At 41.6% G+C, this 21,654-nt stretch overlaps 1 protein-coding gene across 1 annotated transcript in view; it reads left to right on the top strand.

Moving 5' to 3' along the window:
* Positions 1-21,654, top strand: part of grin2ab (glutamate receptor, ionotropic, N-methyl D-aspartate 2A, b) — a gene marked incomplete at its 3' end in the record, with an annotated part of 112,306 nt that overhangs the window by 23,062 nt on the left and 67,590 nt on the right. Inside the window, exons 3-4 of the mRNA XM_083925982.1 lie at positions 9,240-9,464; positions 9,573-9,731. Of these exons, the coding sequence (XP_083782108.1) occupies positions 9,240-9,464; positions 9,573-9,731 (384 nt within the window). The remainder of the gene's footprint in view (positions 1-9,239; positions 9,465-9,572; positions 9,732-21,654) is intronic.

Genomic DNA, 21,654 nt, shown 5'->3' on the forward strand with positions numbered 1-21,654 from the left:
CGGCATGCACGTGTTACTTAGGCAGCTATCTAAGCTATAAAGTGCTGCGTTAAAAAACCCTGCAGTAAATGAGGGTTAGAACAAGCAGCGGATATCTCAGTGGAGCTCCGATGCTCCCATGTGTGAAAGCCAAACACCAGTTATTTGCACACGCTGCCCACACTGCCATACCGCAAAGCTGGAAACAAATCGACTTCAGGCTAGCTTAAATAAAAATATTTATTGGCCAAAATGTAATCTAGTACAAAAATACTCTTAAAACCAATTAAACAGCTATGACAGAATATTCCTTATCTATGTTTTCTTAAACATGCAGCTACGGTCTAAGAGAAGACTTATAAACATGTTCTACACAAAAAGCGATGCTAAGGTAGACATTAGTTACAAGAAATAAGGGCAACTTTTTATATATTTCTGTAAAAAATGGAATCACTTGACACATTTTGTCACATAATTAAAACTGAAGTTCAAAGCAATAACTACACAGTACTGTCACTAGAATACGTAAGTGCAATATTTCAAGTAATACCCTTTTGAGCAGTTACAAGTGATTAGATGCTAAAGGACAGCTGGATGGATGTTAGTCTGTCAGAGTCCGAGACATTTATTCAAACCAATTACACAAACGTAGATTTGGAGTGTGTACTCCTTTAATATTTATTTGTCTGCTAGACTTTCTCTCCAAAACCCCTCTTTCTCTCTAAATCTCACAATTAGGTTTATCTACATATCATAAACCCTAAAGACACAAAAAAGCTTATACAGTGCAAACATATTATTCTCACTAATGTAGATTCTCCGCATCGTCCCTCGGAGCCCATCACAAATTACAAATAAGCATGTACATATGGTTAACAGAAAAGCATAATCCTATTGTTTAAGTGAAGAAATGTAGTTTTTTTGCAGCATATTTCCTTTTAAACGTTTGATTTCTGACTGTGTCTAATGAAACAATCCCTTTGAAAGTCATAAATTTCACCTCATCGGAGGTTGAATGTGCATCTTCTTACCTTTATAAGGGGGATGCTGTGGTTCACTTGCTCACCTACTCCAGACTACACCTGACATTCCTACTGCATGCTTTTGCACGACCAAGACGTTGCTGGTTATCAGTGACGCCTGATAGGAGCACGGCTTTTTATTGTTGGTAGACAAGATTTTGATCTTTGATGAAATGGTTTAAGATGATTCAGATGATGATTTAAACTACTGCCAATTAATTAAAAAAAACAAAAAAAAACAATTAAAAACAACAAAAGAAAAATACACAGAGAGCAAGCAAAATGTTTTCTCCAAGGATTCCACACCTTAATAAAAACATTTTTCTTTGTGCTTGAAGACGTCACGCCACCATCTGCAATGTGTTTTAATTTCTTTACAGAACTGAAACACAACTTAGCACAGGCTGCCAGCTAATGTGACAAGCTTGGATAGCTTCTTACAGCACTGTGGCAGCCAAATAAGACTAATAAACAATAAAGGTGGGTGGCCCACTCTTCTTTACCTCCTGCACACCGTGTATCTCTACCAACCAACATAATAAATAACTGCTCTCCACTAAAAAGAGACGTGAAGTCTACACTACCAGTGGGGAAAGCGTACCTTTCTTCCTCAACTCCCCTTTATTCCTTTTTTCTTTATGCCTCCCGGACCCTGAACTCTGGCTCAGTTGTGACGTCTCTGAATGCATCTGACAAACAAAACAAGGTCCAATTTTCTAATAACGATTCTAATAATCATTTAATACATTTCCTCAACGGAAAAAAATATATTTAGCATTTGTGCCATCGGGGTGGCAGTAGCTCAGTCCATAGGTGACTTGACTGGGAACCATAGGGTCGCTGGTTCGAGTCCCTGTGTGGACTATGTATGGAGCGTGGACTGGTGGCTGGAGAGGTGCCAGTTCATCTCCTGGGAACTGCAGAGGTGCTGTTGAGCAAGGCACCGAACCCCCAACTGCCCAGGGCGCCAGTCACTGGCAGCGCTCTCGCTCCAACATCTCTCCTTAATTGCATGTATAGGTCCTGTTTGTGCATGTGTGTATTTGGGGCCTGTGTGTGTAACATGATTAATAATAAGAGTGAAAAAATTAAATTTCCCCGGTGCGGGATAAATAAAGTAATTCTTCTTCTATATGTCATGAACATGAATCCCTTACATGTTCTGCTTAGGACAACACTGTCAGGTCACATTGTTTAGCAAAAAATAAAAACCCGACCACATTAGACGACATAAATACACTTGATGTGCATGGTATTTATCAAACAGGTGCACCGGCCTGGAAGCACAGTTTGCCTGTCATCTGAGACGTGGCTCGCGTGCGATCAGTGAAGTGTGCCTCTCTTCTTCATGCAAATGCATTTAGTGTATAAAGGAGTGCACACATGACAGGGGGAGATCAGATAAAAGTGGTTGACTGCACATTCTTCTACATTTATCAAAGCTCAACCGGAATTCAAGGGGCAGTTTTACGAGGAAAAGTCTTCGGCACTACAACGCAGGTGCAGATTTGAATGATAAAGAAGGACGGTTACGGTGGTGGAGACGAAAGTGAATAACCCTGCATTCTGCAGAAATCACCATGACAGCAGATACGTGTGTAGGAGAGCTACAATGAACTACAAAGACACGAGAGTGGCAGCTTCTTAGAAAGAAAAGTAGTGCGGCAATAAAAGAGAAACACAATGTTCATCTTTTCTTCTTTTCCACAAAAAAACAAAGCGATGGGGAATCGTGGCTCTGTGGCAATTTAACTTGACATTCTCTGAGCTAATGAGTCACGGTTGACTTAGCTGACACGTTTGCGGTGGGATGCATTTTATAGTGACTCCTGCTGCATAGGATTAAGAAACCTAAATATCATTTCATGTTAATAGATGCCCAACTTATTTTCTCTGTTAAAGTTTAATCAGGGACCCAGTAAATGGTTTGGAAACTTAACATTTAATTTAATGGGAATTCAGCATCTCTACCTTTTTTTTTCTGGGCTATATTTCTATTAAGATTTATTACCCCTTCCTATCCCCATTTCACCACTGAACTGCATCTTTGGAGATCTTGTTTATATGCACATGCACCTAAAAGACAGCCCCAGTTACTGATAATTAGCAACTGCTTTTGTAAATCAGACGCTAATTTCATGTAGATTGCGTGTGCAAATATGTGCATAAATCTGGCCTTGACACTCAGAGTTTGGAACTGGGTATTGTGGGGATTAACAAACCACAACAAACCACACTGAAAAAAATAACATTTGATGATGATAAAAATGCTTTTAGAACACTAAGAGTAGAAACAGTGGCAGAAAATAGGGCAACACATTATTTTAGGGTGGCACTGGCAGCTGCTATCAGCACTTACCTCCAACTGCTAACAGCACAGAAAACAAATTATAACATGACGTACTCCTTTAAAACTGTTTTTGCGAAATGTCATCTAAATAAAAAAAGTACTTTACATATGGATGTACCGTATATGTGCCATAGTGTTTGGTCTTTCAGTGACTATCTCACTGCAACCCTTGGTGTACGTTACTTTTCTGTATTACATCATTCAACCCTGAGACTGTATAGAGCTTACAGGCAGCTGTTATATTACATCTCATATGTCACACATTTATCAGTTAAATGTTAGTGTGTTTGAGTTTTAGCATGCTCAAGATATTTGCAGTGCAGCAAATGTTAATTATAAAATAATAGGATTCAAGCTGCATTGACAAAACACTTCTCTGGTATGATCACAACATTGTTGTTGAGGCAAACGCACCATGACATGATCATAGGATGATGAAGGGGAACGCACAAGATTAGCATCCAAAGATGTACATGACCTGTTTTTTTTTCTACCGACATGCTATCAAATGCATACTACGTCCATCAATGTGTTCTCTTCAACATGTTCTTATGATATCTTACGAAATATGGCATCTATTCAAGGTCGTGAAATGGTGTCCGGAAGTGGACTGTGACCGTTAAGGCAACAAAAGGTGACGGTTAGGGTTAAGCATCAAAATCACTTGGTTAGGAACTTTTGGGACACAAACACTGCTCCCCACAGGAAGGTCCTGTATTTTGGGACCCGTCCACTACCCCGACCTTCCTCCTGACACTGATTTCAGCGCTCTTATACTACCTGATGCCTGATACCTTCTTTGCCCCGGACGTAGTTTCTACAGCAATAAATATGTGGATTACACACAGATTACAGTGCATTACGTTTTGTAGTTATATATACTCACAGTGAATGAGTCAGTCTGGGTACATTTACACTTCAGCTGATCTCTCTCCAGAAGTTAACCACTCCAGTTGCATTTTTTTGTATTTTTTTAATGGCTTCACCAGCATCCAAAAATGTAATTGTATAATTCAATGTACAGCTCTCACATTGCACTGAGCACTCGTCAGTGTTATACAGGATTCGTTAAACGGCAGATAATTAGAGGGGGAAATGAGATAAATAGGAAAAAAATAAAACTGCTATAGTATTATATTATACAGCAGTATCAGATCGGTCACACATGGCTGCCTTGTCAAAAGAAAACAGACCCAAACCGTGACGAAACCAAATTAAGGCTAATACTTTTCGTTTGAATTCACAACATGTTGAGTTTAAAACTGCGACTGTGGAGCATCGATGAGTAGGGAAAGAGAACGGGTTGCAGCGGTTCAGTGGTTGATATTTTCAAAACTATGCCAACGTTTTATTCTGGCGACTGGGCTGCACATGGTCATCACCAATGATGATACAGGAACATGTTTAACATGTTTAGGAATTGACAGTGAAAACGTAGATTTGCCGCAGACGTTTGAGATGTTTCAGCGGACGTTTGGATTTTTTTGTCCACAGTGAAAACCAATTATCATTAAAGTCCATCGAAACTGACTGAATTCATTGGGTTGTCGACGAGGACATTGAAAACTTGTAAAGCCCCATTTTGATCATACAAAGGTTCAGTGTTTTAGTGGATTATTACTTTAAGATAGATTTGGAGAAAGAAGGTCCACATGATCACAAGCCTAATTTGTGTTGTCATCTAGAGACACTATGTAAAGCTGCTTCATTGGCGATGAATGAAAGAATGAAATTGTGGACTGATAGCTTTAAGCAATTACACCCACATGAGCTTCATTTAACAGGAGTTAGGGCTAACATTGTTGAACCAAAAAATGGGCTTATATCCGAGGAAAGTCACTCCGGGTCGTGTTACACTGTGCACAAAGACGTCCTCTGAATAAGAAGCAGCTTCAGGGCCTCTTAATGGCAGCTCCCATTATAGCACAGGGTGTGTTGTTCCTAGCTTTGACAGAGAGATCATTTTCACATATCTAGATTTCACTTCTGTAGTAGAAAATAAAAACATTTTTAGACAAGACTAATTTTCTGCTTAGAGGCAAATTTGTACCATTTTAAGAAAGATGTTTGCACAAACAAAAGCTCCCTTGGTTTTACTGCAGTAAAGCAGCTATTGGATACCCCCTCAAAAGACATTTGAAGAGCTAACACACTTGGCAGGATACAAGAGAGTTATGCTCTGATGAATATAATTACTTTATCAAGATTTTTCAGTTTTCAGTTTTGTGCAAATATTAGTATAAAGGCACAGGGGAAACAATTACCCCTTAGCACATCTCTTTTGAAAGCTTATCACAGGTTTTAAGCGCAAATGCAAATCTTGCAAGACAACAGAGATACTTAGGGCGCACTCACACTGTCCTTCCGCACCGCGCCCCGGGCTTTAGGGTACTTGTCCCCCCTCCCCTCTCCCCCCGCGCCCCACGGCCCGTTTGTACTCACACTGCCTGGGCCTCGGCCAATGCTTCTTGCTGCCTATACGTCATCAAGTCGTAACACGTCACACGCATTGATTGACGTCACCGCGATGCGTCGCTTTGTTTACAAATCTTTCCATAGACCTCAGAGTTTTTGTGCATCTTGTCTGACTTTTTTGGAATATTTTCATCGACCAAATCTGCAGTAAACACTCTGCACACCTCCGCATCACACCAATGTGAACCTTTCGCCGCCATTGTTGTTGTTGTTAAATGTCCGCGCATGGTTCGTCCTTCTATTTACTATGTCCGAACAGGCGCACATAAATGACGTCAGAACTGTCGTAGGCCTCATGCTCGTGCTCATACATGCGCGCACGCCCGTGCTCGTACATGTGCAAACGCGCTCTACAAAAGCCCACCTCTCTCAAACGGGCCGTGGACTGGTCAAACAGACCAGGCATTAGCCGAAAAACCTGTTTGGGCCCGGTGAGGAAGGACAGTGTGAGTGCGCCCTTAGTGAGCCAAAGTTTTGTTGACCATTTTGGAAGCTGTGGCACAGAGAGGGATGTTAGCCCTGATACTAACTCCAGGGAAAGTTAGTGTAATCTTGTCCCATTGGTTGGAGCTGACACTAATTTCCTGGGACAGGAGTGTAGCGGTGTGTGATTTAGCGGCGTATGCTAAGTGCTGCTGCAGCTGCAGGCTAGTCTGTGGGCAGCAGGGCAGAGAGAGCAAGCTGGGGAAGTACTGACTTGACTAACTGGCCTGATTAGACGGGGTGTGAGATGACATGGATCAGATACACACACTAACCCAGCCAGAAAGACAGATTGACAGAATTAGAGAAATAGAGTAAAATAAAAAATAAAAATAAATGCATTAAGAGAAATGAATAGATAAAGATGATTAGCATTCATGAATGCAAAGTTAGAATACAAGGAGAGGGCAGGATGGAGAGATACAGAGACTGGGTTAATTTTGTGAACGGGATGTTTCCTCCTGAGGTGTTTTTCAGCTCTGCTGGACTGTGGTGGTGTAAGAAATTGGCTGAGATGCAACGTAGCATTCGCACCATGGTTTCATTAGCCCTCATTCAGCCCAAGGCATTTCACACTGCATTTCCTCTTCTCATCTGCTTCCCTTAGATCCGCTCACATTACAGGAAAAGGTAACACGGAGTAAGCCGAAGTGGGAACAGGAGCTCAAACTCCTCTGCTCTGTATTAAACTGGAATTTGGTTAGGGTATAGAGTTGAGAGAAATGTTATTTTTCATCTTGGTGGATGTTATTGATTGATGCAGACACTTGTGTGCCTTCAGCGATCGGGGATGTTTCCCCTCATACCCCCATGACTGGGGTAAATCAGAATACATTTATTTCTGGGTTATTTTATCCATTAATAGATGGCACTTTACTTTGAACATTGCCTACAGGCATAGATCATGTTCAAATAAAGGCAGTGGAAGAGAGATTTAGGGCGTCTCATGAAGCCCGATTAGCGCTTTTTCAAACATAAAGTTAACCCTGCTCCTCTAATGGTTGTCCACTTTGAAACTGAATGAGGTGATTTTTGAATGGTGGACAGAAGGAGGGCAATAACCCCCAAGCTCCAGTGTGTGTGCCTTTCATCTAATCTTTGGTCTCGCACTTGAGATTTTCATTAAAAGTCAGATTCCGATCACATTCTGACTCTCGCTGTGTTTTAATCAAAGATAAATACAAGCCACTCTTCGAGAAACCCAGCGGGTCGTTTTTAAGCGCTAACTGCATTTTTTTTAAGACATGTTGAAACTACACAAGACTAATATACTCCTATGATCCTAGATGTATTCTGTCTTTTCCCCTTGTCTTCGATTAGTGCCTCTGGTTACCTTTTTGAATTTTCTCTCTTTTGAATTTTAACCCTCTTGTCATTCCTTTGTCTACTGTACTTCCTGTGAAGCCCTTTGGTGCGGCTCAGCTGTTTTTAAATGTGCTATATAAATAAAATTTGACTTGACTTGACTGTCCAAAACATGGTAAAGTCGATTTTTAACTTGTTTCACAAAGTGTGACTTCTTTTAGGCGAACAACGATGAACGAGTTCTTGCATGTCTTGTAGGACACAAGGAAAAGATTTTTAGATGAATGAAAATGATAATCAGTTTCAGATTCTGCAACATTTAAGTTTCATCTTGTTATTTTTCTTATACAATGCTCTCTTCCTATCATGACGCATGTACTGATGGGCGATATGTTATCAACCCCTCAGCACCTTGTGGGATTCTAAAGTCCTGAGAGGAAGAACAGTTACTGTAAAAACACCTTGAAGGCTGTTTATCCAGGATGCATATGTTTGATACATTTAAGCAGCTCATGAAATAAGGACAGTATATTTTACCTTGACATAAACACGTGACAACATGCTCAAACGTAAATTGCATCTGTGACATGCTGCTGATTTCTTTCAACAATGCATGGAACACATACTAAGTGGGGGTCCTCTTTCAAGCAATACAATTCCCTAATTTGAGTCGATTTTTATGCACCAGTTTATGATGGAAATGTTTGTATTCATGTGAAAGGAAACACAGGTGACAATTCAAGAAACTCTAATAATAGGACTCCAAACAACCTACTCTATAATGACGTTATTCTCTAAATATTAAAGTTTTCCCCAAAATTACATTATGACTGAAAGCTGCAGTTGATAAAAAGCAAAAAACCCCGCAAAAAAATCAGTAAAAACACTCTGTATCTCTCTCTCTCTCTCTCTCTCTCTCTCTCTCTCTCTCTCTCTCTCTCTCTCTCTCTCTCTCTCTCTCTCTCTCTCTCTCTCTCTCTCTCTCTCTCTCTCTCTCTCTCTCTCTCTCTCTCTCTCTCTCTCTCTATCTCTCTCTCTCTCTATCTCTTTCTCTCCCTCTCTCGCTCTCTCTCTTTCCCTTTTTTAAAGCCTCAAAACAGCAAAGAGGAGGTGCAGAGGTCTGGTTTTATCTCAGAACACTTGAATTACAAAATGATGAAAGACTATTATAGAAGTAATAACCCAAAGTTTAATCCTCAGACTAGAATTCAGCTGTTTAGTTATTACTCTCACACTAATTTGCAGCTTTATTAGAGCAGCTTTTGCCGTGTTCAGATGATCTATCGACACAAAGCCTCAACATCGCCTCTTCTGTTTTTAATGGCAGACAGGCAGCCGTTGCTTTTGAGGTTGCATACTGCTCCCCACTCAGTACCAGAGATGTTGTTGTGTCATGAGTCACATTCACGCAGTTCTTCAAAATAAAAGTCCTCTGCTACTGTTGTGTTTTTATTTACATGCTCTAAATATTGAGGGGGCCGTGTCCCCTGCGTCCCCGTCCCCCCCGGGATCTGCACCCATGACAGCCTTAGGATATGAACTTTGTAACATATATTCAGCATTGATAAACAGTCAGTTACTCCATGGTTCTTTAGTGAATTTTTGGTGTTTGTTTGTGTTTTTAGGGTATGATGGGTGTAGTGGGCTGGATGTTGCTCCTACTCTCCCAGATGATGGTGCCTGTGGCGTCCCAGAAGCCTCCAGGTCTCAGTGTAGGTGTGATCATGGGCGAGACACGTCACATTTCCGATCAGGAGCTCCGCCCAGCTCGGCGCCCTGATGATGCCCTTGACGTCTCTGTGGTAACACTGAGGATCAACCAAACAGACCCGAAGTCTGTGATTACACAGGTGAGAAATGCTGTGCGCATTCACCAATGTTACACACATACATGTGTTGCCTTTAACACATACACACAGTCCTGTTTGACAGTTGAGTTTGTTTCACTGTGTCCCAAGGTGTGTGACCTTCTGTCACGCACTCGTCTCCATGGCCTTGTGTTTGCCGATGGCACCGATCAGGAGGCCATTGCCCAGATCCTTGACTTCCTCTCCGTTCAGACGCAGCTCCCAGTCCTGGGAGTCCACGGAGGCTCTTCGATGATTATGGCTGACAAGGTGAGTGACCTGACACATAAAAGCACACACACAAACATTCGCCTGATCTTTGTGTTTTGGAGATTAGGGAGTTGTAATACCTCTTTAGCCACAATTAAATATGGAGGGATAAGGCTTTTCAACCTACACCTTGTGAAACACAATTTGGAAAGTTGCTTTTCAACATAATCCACTAGTCTGCATCATGCATAAGCTCCAAAAAACACAAACTATATATGCATTATAGAGTGCCCATTTTAGAGATGCCGCGTGTATCTTCAGCTGGTGGAAACACAAATGTGATGATGATGTAACTTAAAACAACCGCTTTTGATCAATGTTCCATTTTGCTTTTGCGAGTTACTTTAAGCTTTTTCAAAAGGATGTCTTATATATATTTTGAGGTTGTTCTAGTTAAGAATGGACATGGTTCACTTACATTACATACAAACTGTCTGAGGATGTTGTAGTCAGCATGTTGTAGATTAGAGAATGACACAACAGGAGGTTTTGGATGATTGTTTGTGCTATCGCTGCTGCTCCATCGGATTATTTCTTGTTCAAGTATAGAGCAGGAACATTGCAAACACACTGAGTTGATGGTTGGCATCACTCTAAGCATTTTTTATGTTAAGTCTTCTCAAAGGTTACATAGTGCAGATCTAAAAGTACAGTATTCATAAGGTCAGTAGTCAAGTCTTTGCATAGTACATGCAGCATTCTCTGGTACATCATTTCTATTTCAACAGATGATCAAGCATTGGTTAAATATGTAACAATGCATTCCTGCTCGGTCTGAATCTGGGCTATGAAAAGCCACAAAAAAGATCATATAAGATGTCTAGATTCCCAGTTTTCCAAAGAAGAGAAAAATAAATAGAGAAGATACCCTTTCAGATTGGATTTTTGTTTTATTTGGATGTGATGCTCAGTGCAAAGTTAGGGATGTGCATCTCTTTCTTAGTTGAATTCTCTCTTTGGTGCTGACTCTGCGGACCTCACTAACTGACAGACAGGCTGAAGAAGCTTTGATAAAAACACAACTGGTTCTTTAGCTTTTAAATCTCTCAGGGCACAGCAGCTAAAACACAGGAACCAATAACTGCAACAATACGGCAGTCTTTTGAAGTAGTAGTTGATGGGGGATGCAGTGTGTGTGTGTGTGTGTGTGTGTGTGTGTGTGTGTGTGTGTGTGTGTGTGTGTGTGTGTGTGTGTGTGTGTGTGTGTGTGTGTGTGTGTGTGTGTGTGTGTGTGTGTGTGTGTGTGTGTGTGTGTGTGTGTGTGTGTGTGTGTGTGTGTGTGTGTGTGTGTGTGTGTGTGTGTGTGTGTGTGTGTGTGTTTGAGTGAGAGAAAAAAGGCGAGAAAAGAGAGAGAGAGAAATGTAAGAAATGCTGTGAGAGTTGGCTTGAGGGTTAGGGGAGTGAGGTTGCAACATGAAGGTCACTTGCTTGAACCTCCTACTGAGAATATAATGATAGGGAAAATAAATAAATGGTGTTTTCTCGCCTTCAATTGCTGCCGTTGATGTGCCATTAAACAAGGTACTTAACCCCCGACTGCTCTAATTGAACTGCTCGGTAGCCAAAAGTACAAGAGTGCGGTCATTCTCAGCAGCGCCCAGGTGTTAGCGTGAGTGTGTGTAGACCAAAACTAACCAGGCGCCTGCGTCTGTTCCTGCAGTCCTGTCCTGTAAATTAAAACGTCTTCCTGCCTGGTTTAAATTAAGGACAGAAATGGCTTCCTGAAAGGCAAGTACAGAGGCTCAGTGAGTCAGAAAATCATACAAGTTGTGATGTGTGTGGTCGTAGTAGTTCTCATTTATTTGCACCTGCCGGAGGGACATAGTTTGAGTATGTGTGGGGGAAAGTGTGAGAGGTTATTGATGGTTTTTCCTCCACTGTATCCCCCGGGTCTTCATTTGAATAATTCCTTGATTTTTTTTTTGTTGTTGTCGCAGTTCCTGCAACTAAGGATTGTTTTCACTATCTGTTGTTTATTTTTTTGATTAATCAATTCATTGTTTGCTACAAAATGGAGAAAACTATTCATGGAAGATAATATATGGGAATGGACTGCATTATAACACATATACTTGCCTTAAAGATACTACACAGGCTGCACTGTATATCTTTACTGAGAGACAACATGTGCTTACACTCTCCCATCTAATTTCCCAGATCCAAAAGTGACATCTTCAAAATGCTTTTTTTCTCTGACCAACTCTCCAAAACCTAAAGATTCAATTTCTAATGACATAAAACAGTTGAAACCAGCGAAGTGTGTGAGAAGCTGCAAACAGCAGATGTTTGACATTTTTTTCTTTATAAATGACTGAAAAAGATGAATTTAACATCACAATTGTCGCAATTATTTTCCTGTTGATTGACTAATTGGTCAATCAGTGACTGGTTTCAGCACCGGGCAGGATGTTGAGCTGTGTGTTCCTATCTTGGCTGGTGACAGAGCCAAACAAGACCATTATGGAGGTGATGAGGACTCGGTGAGGTTGACACATGTGCTCGATAATCACACAGTGAGGGAGATCTCAGCACACCGACCCTGCTTCAGCACCGCTCTCAGCTATATTAGCTCTCAGTGATTTCAGAATATGATACACATGTAAACGGCAATGATGTGAATAGTTAGAATAAATAAATAAATAAAACGTGTTTTGCTTTGAAAAAATCTGGCTTGGTGTTAGTCTTATTGGCTGTTGGACTGTAGCTTTCATACCTGCTGTCAGTAGTGTGGTGGTAATCTGGAGGATCGAAAGAAATCCCAGTGGGCTGCTAACAATTCAGCCTGATTACTGTGGGCTGACAAACAATATTGTGCTTTCTGCAGCCTGAGCAGGCAGAGCATCATGCTCACTGTCTCCACACACACACACACATTCTGTTAATGTTGCAATCAAGCTTATAGTACAGAAGTGAAAAATGAGCGGCTCATCCTGTTACCTTGGTTATCCTGGCTCTGTACAGTAGTAGTCTACACATGATGTTGTAGATGGAGAACAAAAAAACAGAAAAGGGAAGACGGTGCCAAGAAAAAGCACTTCAGCAGGCAGGCAAGTGCTCTATAATAATGGATATACATGGAGGTGGGCAGTGCAAGTGTAAAATACTTGGTGTTAAAGCAGCTTTAAGCTGCCAAGACACAAACTTAATTGTCATGATTATGTCATATTTCATGTAAAGGCCTTTTCCAGTTGTCATTTGTATCAGTACTGTAGCTGACCACAGCGCCATCATACTCGATCACATACACACGAGCAGGCATTGCAGGCATCCCTGAAAACTGTGATGAACAAGATTGTGGAGACCAGTAATTTATTGCGACTTCCCAGTTGTGTTTTTTTGAAGGACAGTTTTTATTTGTCAGGGATTCTGAGTTTAAACACAGTGTCATTTCTGGCATCATTTCTATTTTATCTCATAAAAATTCAGCTGCTTTTCAGTTGAGGATAAGTGTCTTCATTTTAAGTGGGGTCAAGCTGTTGTTTTGTTGTGTTTGGTTTCTTATTACCACAACCAGACTTGGCCTTTGTGTTGAATTAGTCACGATTTTGTTTTTGCATTCACTTGTTATTGTTTATTTCCAGATTATGAGGGATTTCCTCGCTGCCCAGCATTGCACCTTTGATGGGCTTGTCACTAGAAGTAATCAATTTCTCTTCAGTGACCAGTGACAAAGGTCAACCAGGCTATACTCTCCTGCTGATGGCTGCACCTGATTGAACGGACACTTTCGCTCGTTCGCTCGTTCAATCACGGATTTCAAAACAGACCAACATGGCGGCTCATTTGGAAACTTTCTCTTATTTTATTCACCGGAATGTGTTTCTGAAATAGTTTTAGGTGAGAAACAAGCCATGCAGTTGCTAAATCTGTCTTCATTCTATATTGACAATGGTCAGACGACGGCGGCAACAGACTTTTGAGAGGTGACAAGTCTCGAAGGATGCCTTCGATTTGTATAAAGTAGCGTGGACCTCAAAGTTATGCAAACTTGCAGCCACTTGATGCATTGCGAGTCGGATTACATTACATAGGAAACAGGGAAATGACGGCCCCTGTGGATTGTACCATTGACTATCTAATCAATTCTTCACCTTATTGATTATTGTTCCAATATCAGTGGCCTATATGAATACATTTTATATATGGGCGGCATGGTGCTGTGGTGGTTAGCACCTCGCAGCAAGAGGGTTCCTGGTTTGAATCCCGGCTGGGGCCCTTCTGTGTGGAGTTTGCATGTTCTCCCTGTGTTTGCGTGGGTTTTCTCTGGGTTCTCCGGTTTCCTCCCACAGTCCAAAGACACGCACGTGTTAGGTTAATTGATGACTCTAAAATTGCCCGTAGGTGTGAGTGGGAATGGTTGTCTGTCTCTGTTTGTCTTTATGTGTACCTGTGATTGACTGGCGTCCTGTCCAGGGTGTACACCGTCTCACGCCCGCTGTCAGATGGGATCGGCTCCAGCCCCCCCGCGACCCCGACAGGGACAAGCGGTTGAAGATGGATGGATATATATTTATAATGAATATATACACTGGGAGAAACACCTTCAGGCCCAGGGTAGACTTTAGCTGCTTCCTCCCATTACTAACCCTCACTATCACCACCTCACACCATTTGTCCACATCATCATTTATCTCCTGGGCTGAGATTAAGTCCCACTCATCGGCTGCCTGCTGTAGACCAAACTGCAATTCACATAAAGTAGACCCCAGACCCCCATATAAACACCATTCACAGATGTTTAGCATGAACAATCTGGGAAAAACAATCTTGTTACGATCTCGGGTTGCAAATGCCCTCAGATTATTTACACAAATATTCACACACAGTCACATCCATGTATTGTAATTGTGTTAGGGATATAGTAATAGTCCTAAAATGAATAAAAGAAAGAATAAATGTGTTAAATAATATCGTACAGGCTTGTGCTTGGCTTTGTTTAATATAATACGTTGAGTTCAAATGAAACATTGATCTACTAGCCAGGGATGAATCTTGCCTACACAAATATTGAACTTACATTCCAGTGTTTGTTTTGCGTACACTGTAGTTCTCCTCGTACCTCTGCCAGAATCGGCAATGTCCAATATAAATTCCATCCCAATTGGACCGGCCCTAACAAATCAAAGAATCATCCATTTGTGATGCGCCAAACCCATTTTCCCCCCTTAAATGAAAACAAAAGGATCGATGTCACAACAGGTCCAACCTCTCTCTCTCTCTCTCTTTCAATCTTCCCCAGTCGCTGCCTCCTCCTCATCCTATATAATGCATGTCAGTGTGGAGCAGTCAGGAATAATCTACAGGACACTGGATGGTGTGCTGTGTAAAAGGGAGACACATTTAGGAAACACAGGATTGATGTGGAGAGAGCACGTGTACGCCCAGGAGAGCAACAGAATTAGTTGGGAATGTTGTACTTCCATTACAGAGGGGCCGCTTTGGGAAATAAGAAATGTTGTTGGCTTTACCTCAACCCCCCCACCCCCCCATATGCACTCACTCATTCCCCTCCAACCGTGTTCATCGCGTCTTTTGACTGCCTACCCCTCGGTGTGTGGGGGATAGAGGGTGGGGGTTGGGGGGTCAGGGTGCGTAGCGTAAGAACACGAACATGCTGAAATGGAAGGTTGTGAATTAAACATGCGTGTTCTTTCTGCTTTGCTCTGCCGCCGTGGTGGGATGCAACCCTCGGTGTCTGTGTATCTGCATGCATGTGACTGTGTGCGTGTGGCTGTGTGTGTCCCAGCCTGGGATGTCCCATATCGGTAGGGGCCATTTGCCCAGGTTCTCTGCTGAGTCGCTTTAATATTTAACACCTGCTCCCCTCACCTGCTGTCACTGTCAGAAGACATAGCACACTGCTGTGTCATTCACTCACTAGTCCTTCCCCACTCTCACCTTTGTAGCTTTTACTTCCTTCGTGTCTCTTTTTCTCCTCCAGCCCCTTTGTCTCTGTCCTGTTTCAAGTCTTTCTCCTTCTTCACATCTCCATCTCCACCGCCACCCCATCCATCTTTCCTGTCTCTTCATTTTGCCATGTCTCTCTATCTTCTCCGGTCTTCTCAGCTCTTGCATCCACGGTTGTTATTCTCTAGTGGCTCTGGTTTTGAGGAACAGCCTGGTATGTTAGAGGGCTTTTTGGAAAATCTTGCTAGCCTTGAACCCCTGTGACGCAAGATTAGATAATGGATTCATGTGTCTGTGTGAGAGAGGAAGAAAGAGAGAGGGAGAGCTGGGTTAATATTGTTACTATGGTGACTGAACCAGACTACAGCATTCAGTGCTGTTCTGCCTGCTGCTGAGGTTCTCTGGCTGCGTTCACACCGCAGGTATTCATGCCCAGTTCCTTCTAGCTTAGCTGGGCACCACACTCAGCCAACCTTGCTGTCAATAACAAAGCCAGGGAGAGATCATGTCCTTGACTCTGCTTGAGCAACTCCAACTATCTCCACAACTATCTCGTGAAAATTGTGTGAGTCCACTCTAGCGTTTATCAGGTTGTTTTTTTTAGGTCTTCGCCTAAACCGAAATACCTGGGGGGAAAGAATCTAAATGGTTAAATCTCTTCTTTGTCTTTTTGCGGTTGACAAACAACAAAACTGTACCACCTTCACAGACAACATCTGGGAATCAGTGGGATGCACATAACACACACTCTGAGATAACAAAAACAACAAGAACTGAACACAGAAAATAGTACTTTGACTGTGGGACAGTTAGCCAGGCGCTACTATACTGGTGCACTAAAATGGGAATCAAATCAGACATCATGAAATTCTTTTATGATTTATTTTTTTCAATCATCTCACATATTAAACTAAATACTTACATTAGCTGTTCGACATTTTGGGAAAGAAGCTTATTTGCCCTCTGGTGGATGAATTAGATGAGGAGATGGGATATCAGAGAAACTCAGGAGGATCTACAACAAACACTGCATCCCTGTGTACTACACACCCAGTAAGACACTCAGACTAGCACATCCCAAGGACAGAACACCACACACCAACAAAAGCAATCTGGTTCATGCTGTTCAATGCAACGAGGAATGCAAACATCTCTACATTGAAGAAACAAAACAACCACTGCATAAACGCATGGCCCAACACAGGCGAGCTAACTCCTCAGGCCTGGACTCCGGAGAAGGCCCACTCCTTTGATGGGCCTGTGAATGTTCTCATTTGCCCAGGTCATCGTTATCCCCAAAGCAATTTCAGTCAAAAGCAACTGGACTTGGTTATTTGTCTGGGAAGACGTTTCACCTCTCAACCAAGAGGCTTCATCAGTTCTTGTACGAATCTGACCAGGCTGGGACTGGTCCACTCCTTTGATGACAACAATGTCCAAATCCTGGACAGAGAGGGCAGATGGTTTAAAGAGGAGTAAAAGAAGCCATCTATGCAAAAGTAGAGAAACCATCGCTAAACAGAGGAGGAGGTCTAAGACACCACTTATCTCATATTTACAATGCTGCCCTTTCATCCCTTCCCAGGAGATTCAACAATCTAACCTCAAAGAACATCTGTTCACAAAAGCCTCCTGTGACTCCAACGAGTGTAGTTCTAACCCAGTAGAGCACTAACAAAGTCACTCCAACGATGGTCGTTGGCACTTGAAGCACAAAGGGTTCTAGTGACATCATCGACTTTGTGCACGCCTTCACTCGGGGTTAAATACCTGGATCTCCACACCAGACATCTGGATCAGTCCGAGCCTGGTCAGTCACGTACATGAACTGATGAAGCCTCTTGCATGAGAGGTGAAATGAGAGGTGTCTTCATAGACAAAAAACCAAGTCCAGTTGCTTTTGACGGAAAATTTCTTTGGGGATAGATGAGAAGATCGATACGATATAAAATAGATCTTGTTTTTTGAATTCATACAAAAATGAAATGTAAAAAAGACAAAACTTCATTATGTTTTATGAGGGGTTTATGTGAAGTTGTTAGACAACCAGCAAATACCTTTTTGTGCCATTGAGATAGTTTGATAGTAAGCTTTTGAGATGCTGTCTCTCATATCGAGTGATCTGCGATATTTAAATTTGTGTTAATTGATCACAGTGATCAAGTAGTTGAGATAACAGAAGCAAAAACTTTATTGCCACACAGCCCATTTTCCAAAAGCTCAATTTTCTTTGCACTAAAACAGAGTTTCCAGATTTATCCACTCCAGGGAAATAAAAACGATAGCCTACTGCGAAATGTATAGATAAAGATGTGTTTTTAAATATAGGGGACTTTATGTGTACTTTTCTGCTGGTTGGTTGAAGCACTTGTGTTGAGAACACAAAAAATACAGTTTAAAACTTACCCATATTGTGGGTCATATGGCGGTTACTCTCGAAACAGCCTGCATTATATTACTGCTTATATGAATATCACATAGACTTGGTAAACAGACGTTGACTTAACCTAAATGCACAATGAAATCTCCATCTGTAGTGGAAGCAAACATCTGCCAAGTTAGCTCTGAGCTAGTGGGTACAGCACATCAAAGAGCATCATTTATGTTATATTATACACCATCACAATAAGAAAAGTGATAAAATGTAATAAAAAAGAGATTCTTGAATGTTTATGATATTATAAGTAGGATCCAAATGTATTCAATATCTGATTGCATGTGTTTTTCCCTCCACCTTTTTAAGTTAATTATAACCAGTATGAGCATTAACCCGGCAGAGTAAATGAAGTGGGTGTTACTCAAACAGAAACTCTGCGAACTCACAAACACGCACAACTTTTGATTCGTGGTTCCAATTAAATTTGTGAATTGGGAACAACTTGAAACAAAAATCTTAAGAGAAACGTGTACAACAGAAGCCAATCTAAGCCTTGCTTGTGTTAGGAATAATTTTACTTTTGGTTATGACTCTGGCTGTAACTCATGCACTGCGCATCACTCATCAAGTCAACAATCATGTTGTCTTGTCTCTGAGTGGTTTTCATCTCTGGAGGGCAGCTATAGTTTTGGCTATGCGACAGTCTCTCCTCATCATCCCTTTTTAACTTTGGTTGTGTTTTATATTTGGATGGTGATGTTCACTCTTCTTCTGGCATAGATGCAGTCGCTACTTTTCAGGACACTTTCTCTTTTCCTTTTCCTTCTGTTGGTGAAGTTTGCATCTCTGTCCGTCAGTTTTCTCATCAACCATGGACGCCAACACAGCTCACTGCAGCCAGAAAATCTATCTTTTTTTTTTTTAATATATACTCCTGACTTTTCTGATGCTGAATTACAGCTGTGTGCTTGACAGAAGAAAAGATTTAGCTTGCATCGGTTGGGATATTATTAAGCTTTATATAGTTTATAAGGTTATATAGTTCCTGGTCTAAAAAGATGAAAAGTATCCAGTATTTATAGTGTATGATTGGCAGATACAGTCATATTTCAATGCACCAGGCGTCCTGTGAGCTACTGAATGCCAAGAAAAATCAAAAAAATTCAAGCAGTGAAGAAAATCGAGCAGAAGGCAATTGAGGTAAAGCTGTAAAATAACAAAGAAGAGGGAAAAATAATAATGTTGTAACATTTCTGCTCTCCATGTTTGCATTGTGACTTTGTGACTCTGAAGGCAGAGCCCAGGCAAAGTGCACTTTACGCATATCTTTTAATTTGCTACGGCTTTTCTGCTATCTCTGAAGTGGTTTCCATTGCCATAGTACAACAGCTATTACTGTCATGTGTCTGCAAACCTTGCTCCTGTCTACAGAGATTCAGTTTTTATTTTCTTATTTTAAAATCGTACATGTAGACAGAATGCAAATATTGCTTTGCTTTATATCCGAATGCTACTGAATGGATCACTGTCTTGGAGGATAAGAGAACAGCGATGCTTTGACTTAACAATAACAAAAAAAGCTGCTCCAGGCAAAATCTCACCCTCTGCTCCCACTCTTCACATACCCTGCAGCTATTGCTTTAGGGGAAAATAATTTGCATCCAATAATGTGGACATCCAATTTGAAGGGTCAACAAAATCCATTACAGCTGTTAACACTGTGGTGCCTTTTTTATAGCACCTAGAAATCACAGTTTACCTACACAAAGAACCTGTCCCTCAGTTCCCATGTGTAGCAGTACTTTTTTTATGCAAAATTATTAAGACCAGGCCAATTTGGAGAGTGAGTGTATTTACCTTGCTGTCGGTGTAAGATGATAATCATGTCCACCCATAGAGAGCGCACATTTCTGCTTGCTTGGCACATATGCAGACTCAATTGGTAATGCATGCTTTGCAACCATATGCAGCAACCAAACAATGGCCATTATTTGTGCTTTTGGAAAGAATCAGTTGACGCAACCAACACATTGTTTGTTAGCTATTTGCAATTACAACATCATCAAATTACCAATTATGGCCATACACAACCAGCGTCCAATATGGCAGATGCTACTGTAGCTTATTAGCTGTGTCGCACCATCCACTTTATTTAACCTTCTGTGTCGGAGGATAAGCTGCTCTACTGAAGTGGAATGATTTGATGGAAACTGTGTGGTCCTGTTATAGCGACTAAGCTAGGTTGCTAAGGCTTGCTAGCTCGAGGAGATTTTATTCCATTTCAGTAACTCTTTATTGAATTAAATAATGTACAATCCTGAGAGCAAATTGCCAGGGGGACAAATGTCCCAGTACAGAGACATTATAGTGACTGACTAGCACTAGCATGGTTAGCTCACCAGCTACAGACGTTTGCCCTAAATTAGTCACGAAAGCACCAACTTATGGGGTTTTTAGGGGGATTTTTCGTTGCAGTACGGCGGCTGGCCACTAGAAAAATGGCTGTAATGCTGCATTCAAACCGGAAGTGATATAGGCGATAAAAGCAGCGCAATTACATACACAGTCACTCCATAAATGCGATTCCAATACAGGCAGCACTTTACTTGCGGTGCGATAGACATGAAAATCAATCAATCAATATTCGCGTCCAGCGCTTCCAATATGCAATATGCAAGTTTCCAGCCAAAAAACGCAACACTGTGGCGCGTCAGCCGATCAGAAGGGAGGAGGGGTGCGAGCGTTGTGATCCCCCACTGGCAGAAGCACTATTGGATTAATTATCCTGTGTTATTTTTGGTTTGCCGTTCTATTTGGTTGTTTTAAGGCACCAATTATAACACGAAAACACTCCCCCGATGCACTGGTGTTGGATTCACAACACACAAACAAAAACAGCCTATGGTAAAACTCTCAGCATTATCATGCAAGTTGTTTTCTGTTGACATTGGCCAGGCAACCGGAGCAAAAACACTGTCAGTCACAGCTGATATCCGACGGCTCAGTCTCCATGGTCCTGGCTGGCGGTGCTGCCGCCCAATCACAACAGCCTAAGCCTCTGCTTTATTCCTTCAGTGGTGATGCTGGCTCACACTAGTCAGCTTTGACACTGACAACCAGTGGCGTTCATGGGGGCAGGAATGGGTTGCCCTTTTCCCTCTTGGGTACAAATTGCCCTTTTCAACTGGCAATCAAAACTTTTCATGCCCTGCCCTGGCCCTTTCTAAGGGCATGGCCTTCTCTGCCTCAACTGACTTAGAGCCTGGGCTTTTATTTATTTATTGCCCATTCCCCTAAAAAGTGCCTGTGCAAAAGACTGCTGACATGTTATAAAATGAGAAATAATCCACAGCGTCATCTGTGTGCATACAGTGGGAGACCATTTTGGCTATCAGAGTTTCGGGGAGTGAAATGAATGTTATCTAAAAAAAATAATTCCCAATGTCGTTTTTTCATCACCCAATTAAGTCGAAATATGGCACTGGATTTAAACTACTCTGCTGCATCTGGCCACAGTGATAACAGGCAAAAGATGTGTCACCTCTTTAACTTATAATACAGCCAGAAATCAGCCAAATGTTAGGGAGCAGAGGTAAGCAGTTTTTGTTATATTTACTGGCACCGTAAAGCCAAACACAA

Source organism: Echiichthys vipera (genome assembly GCF_963691815.1).
Source record: "Echiichthys vipera genome assembly, chromosome: 2".
In the NCBI taxonomy this organism is placed as follows: Eukaryota; Metazoa; Chordata; class Actinopteri; order Perciformes; family Trachinidae; genus Echiichthys; species Echiichthys vipera.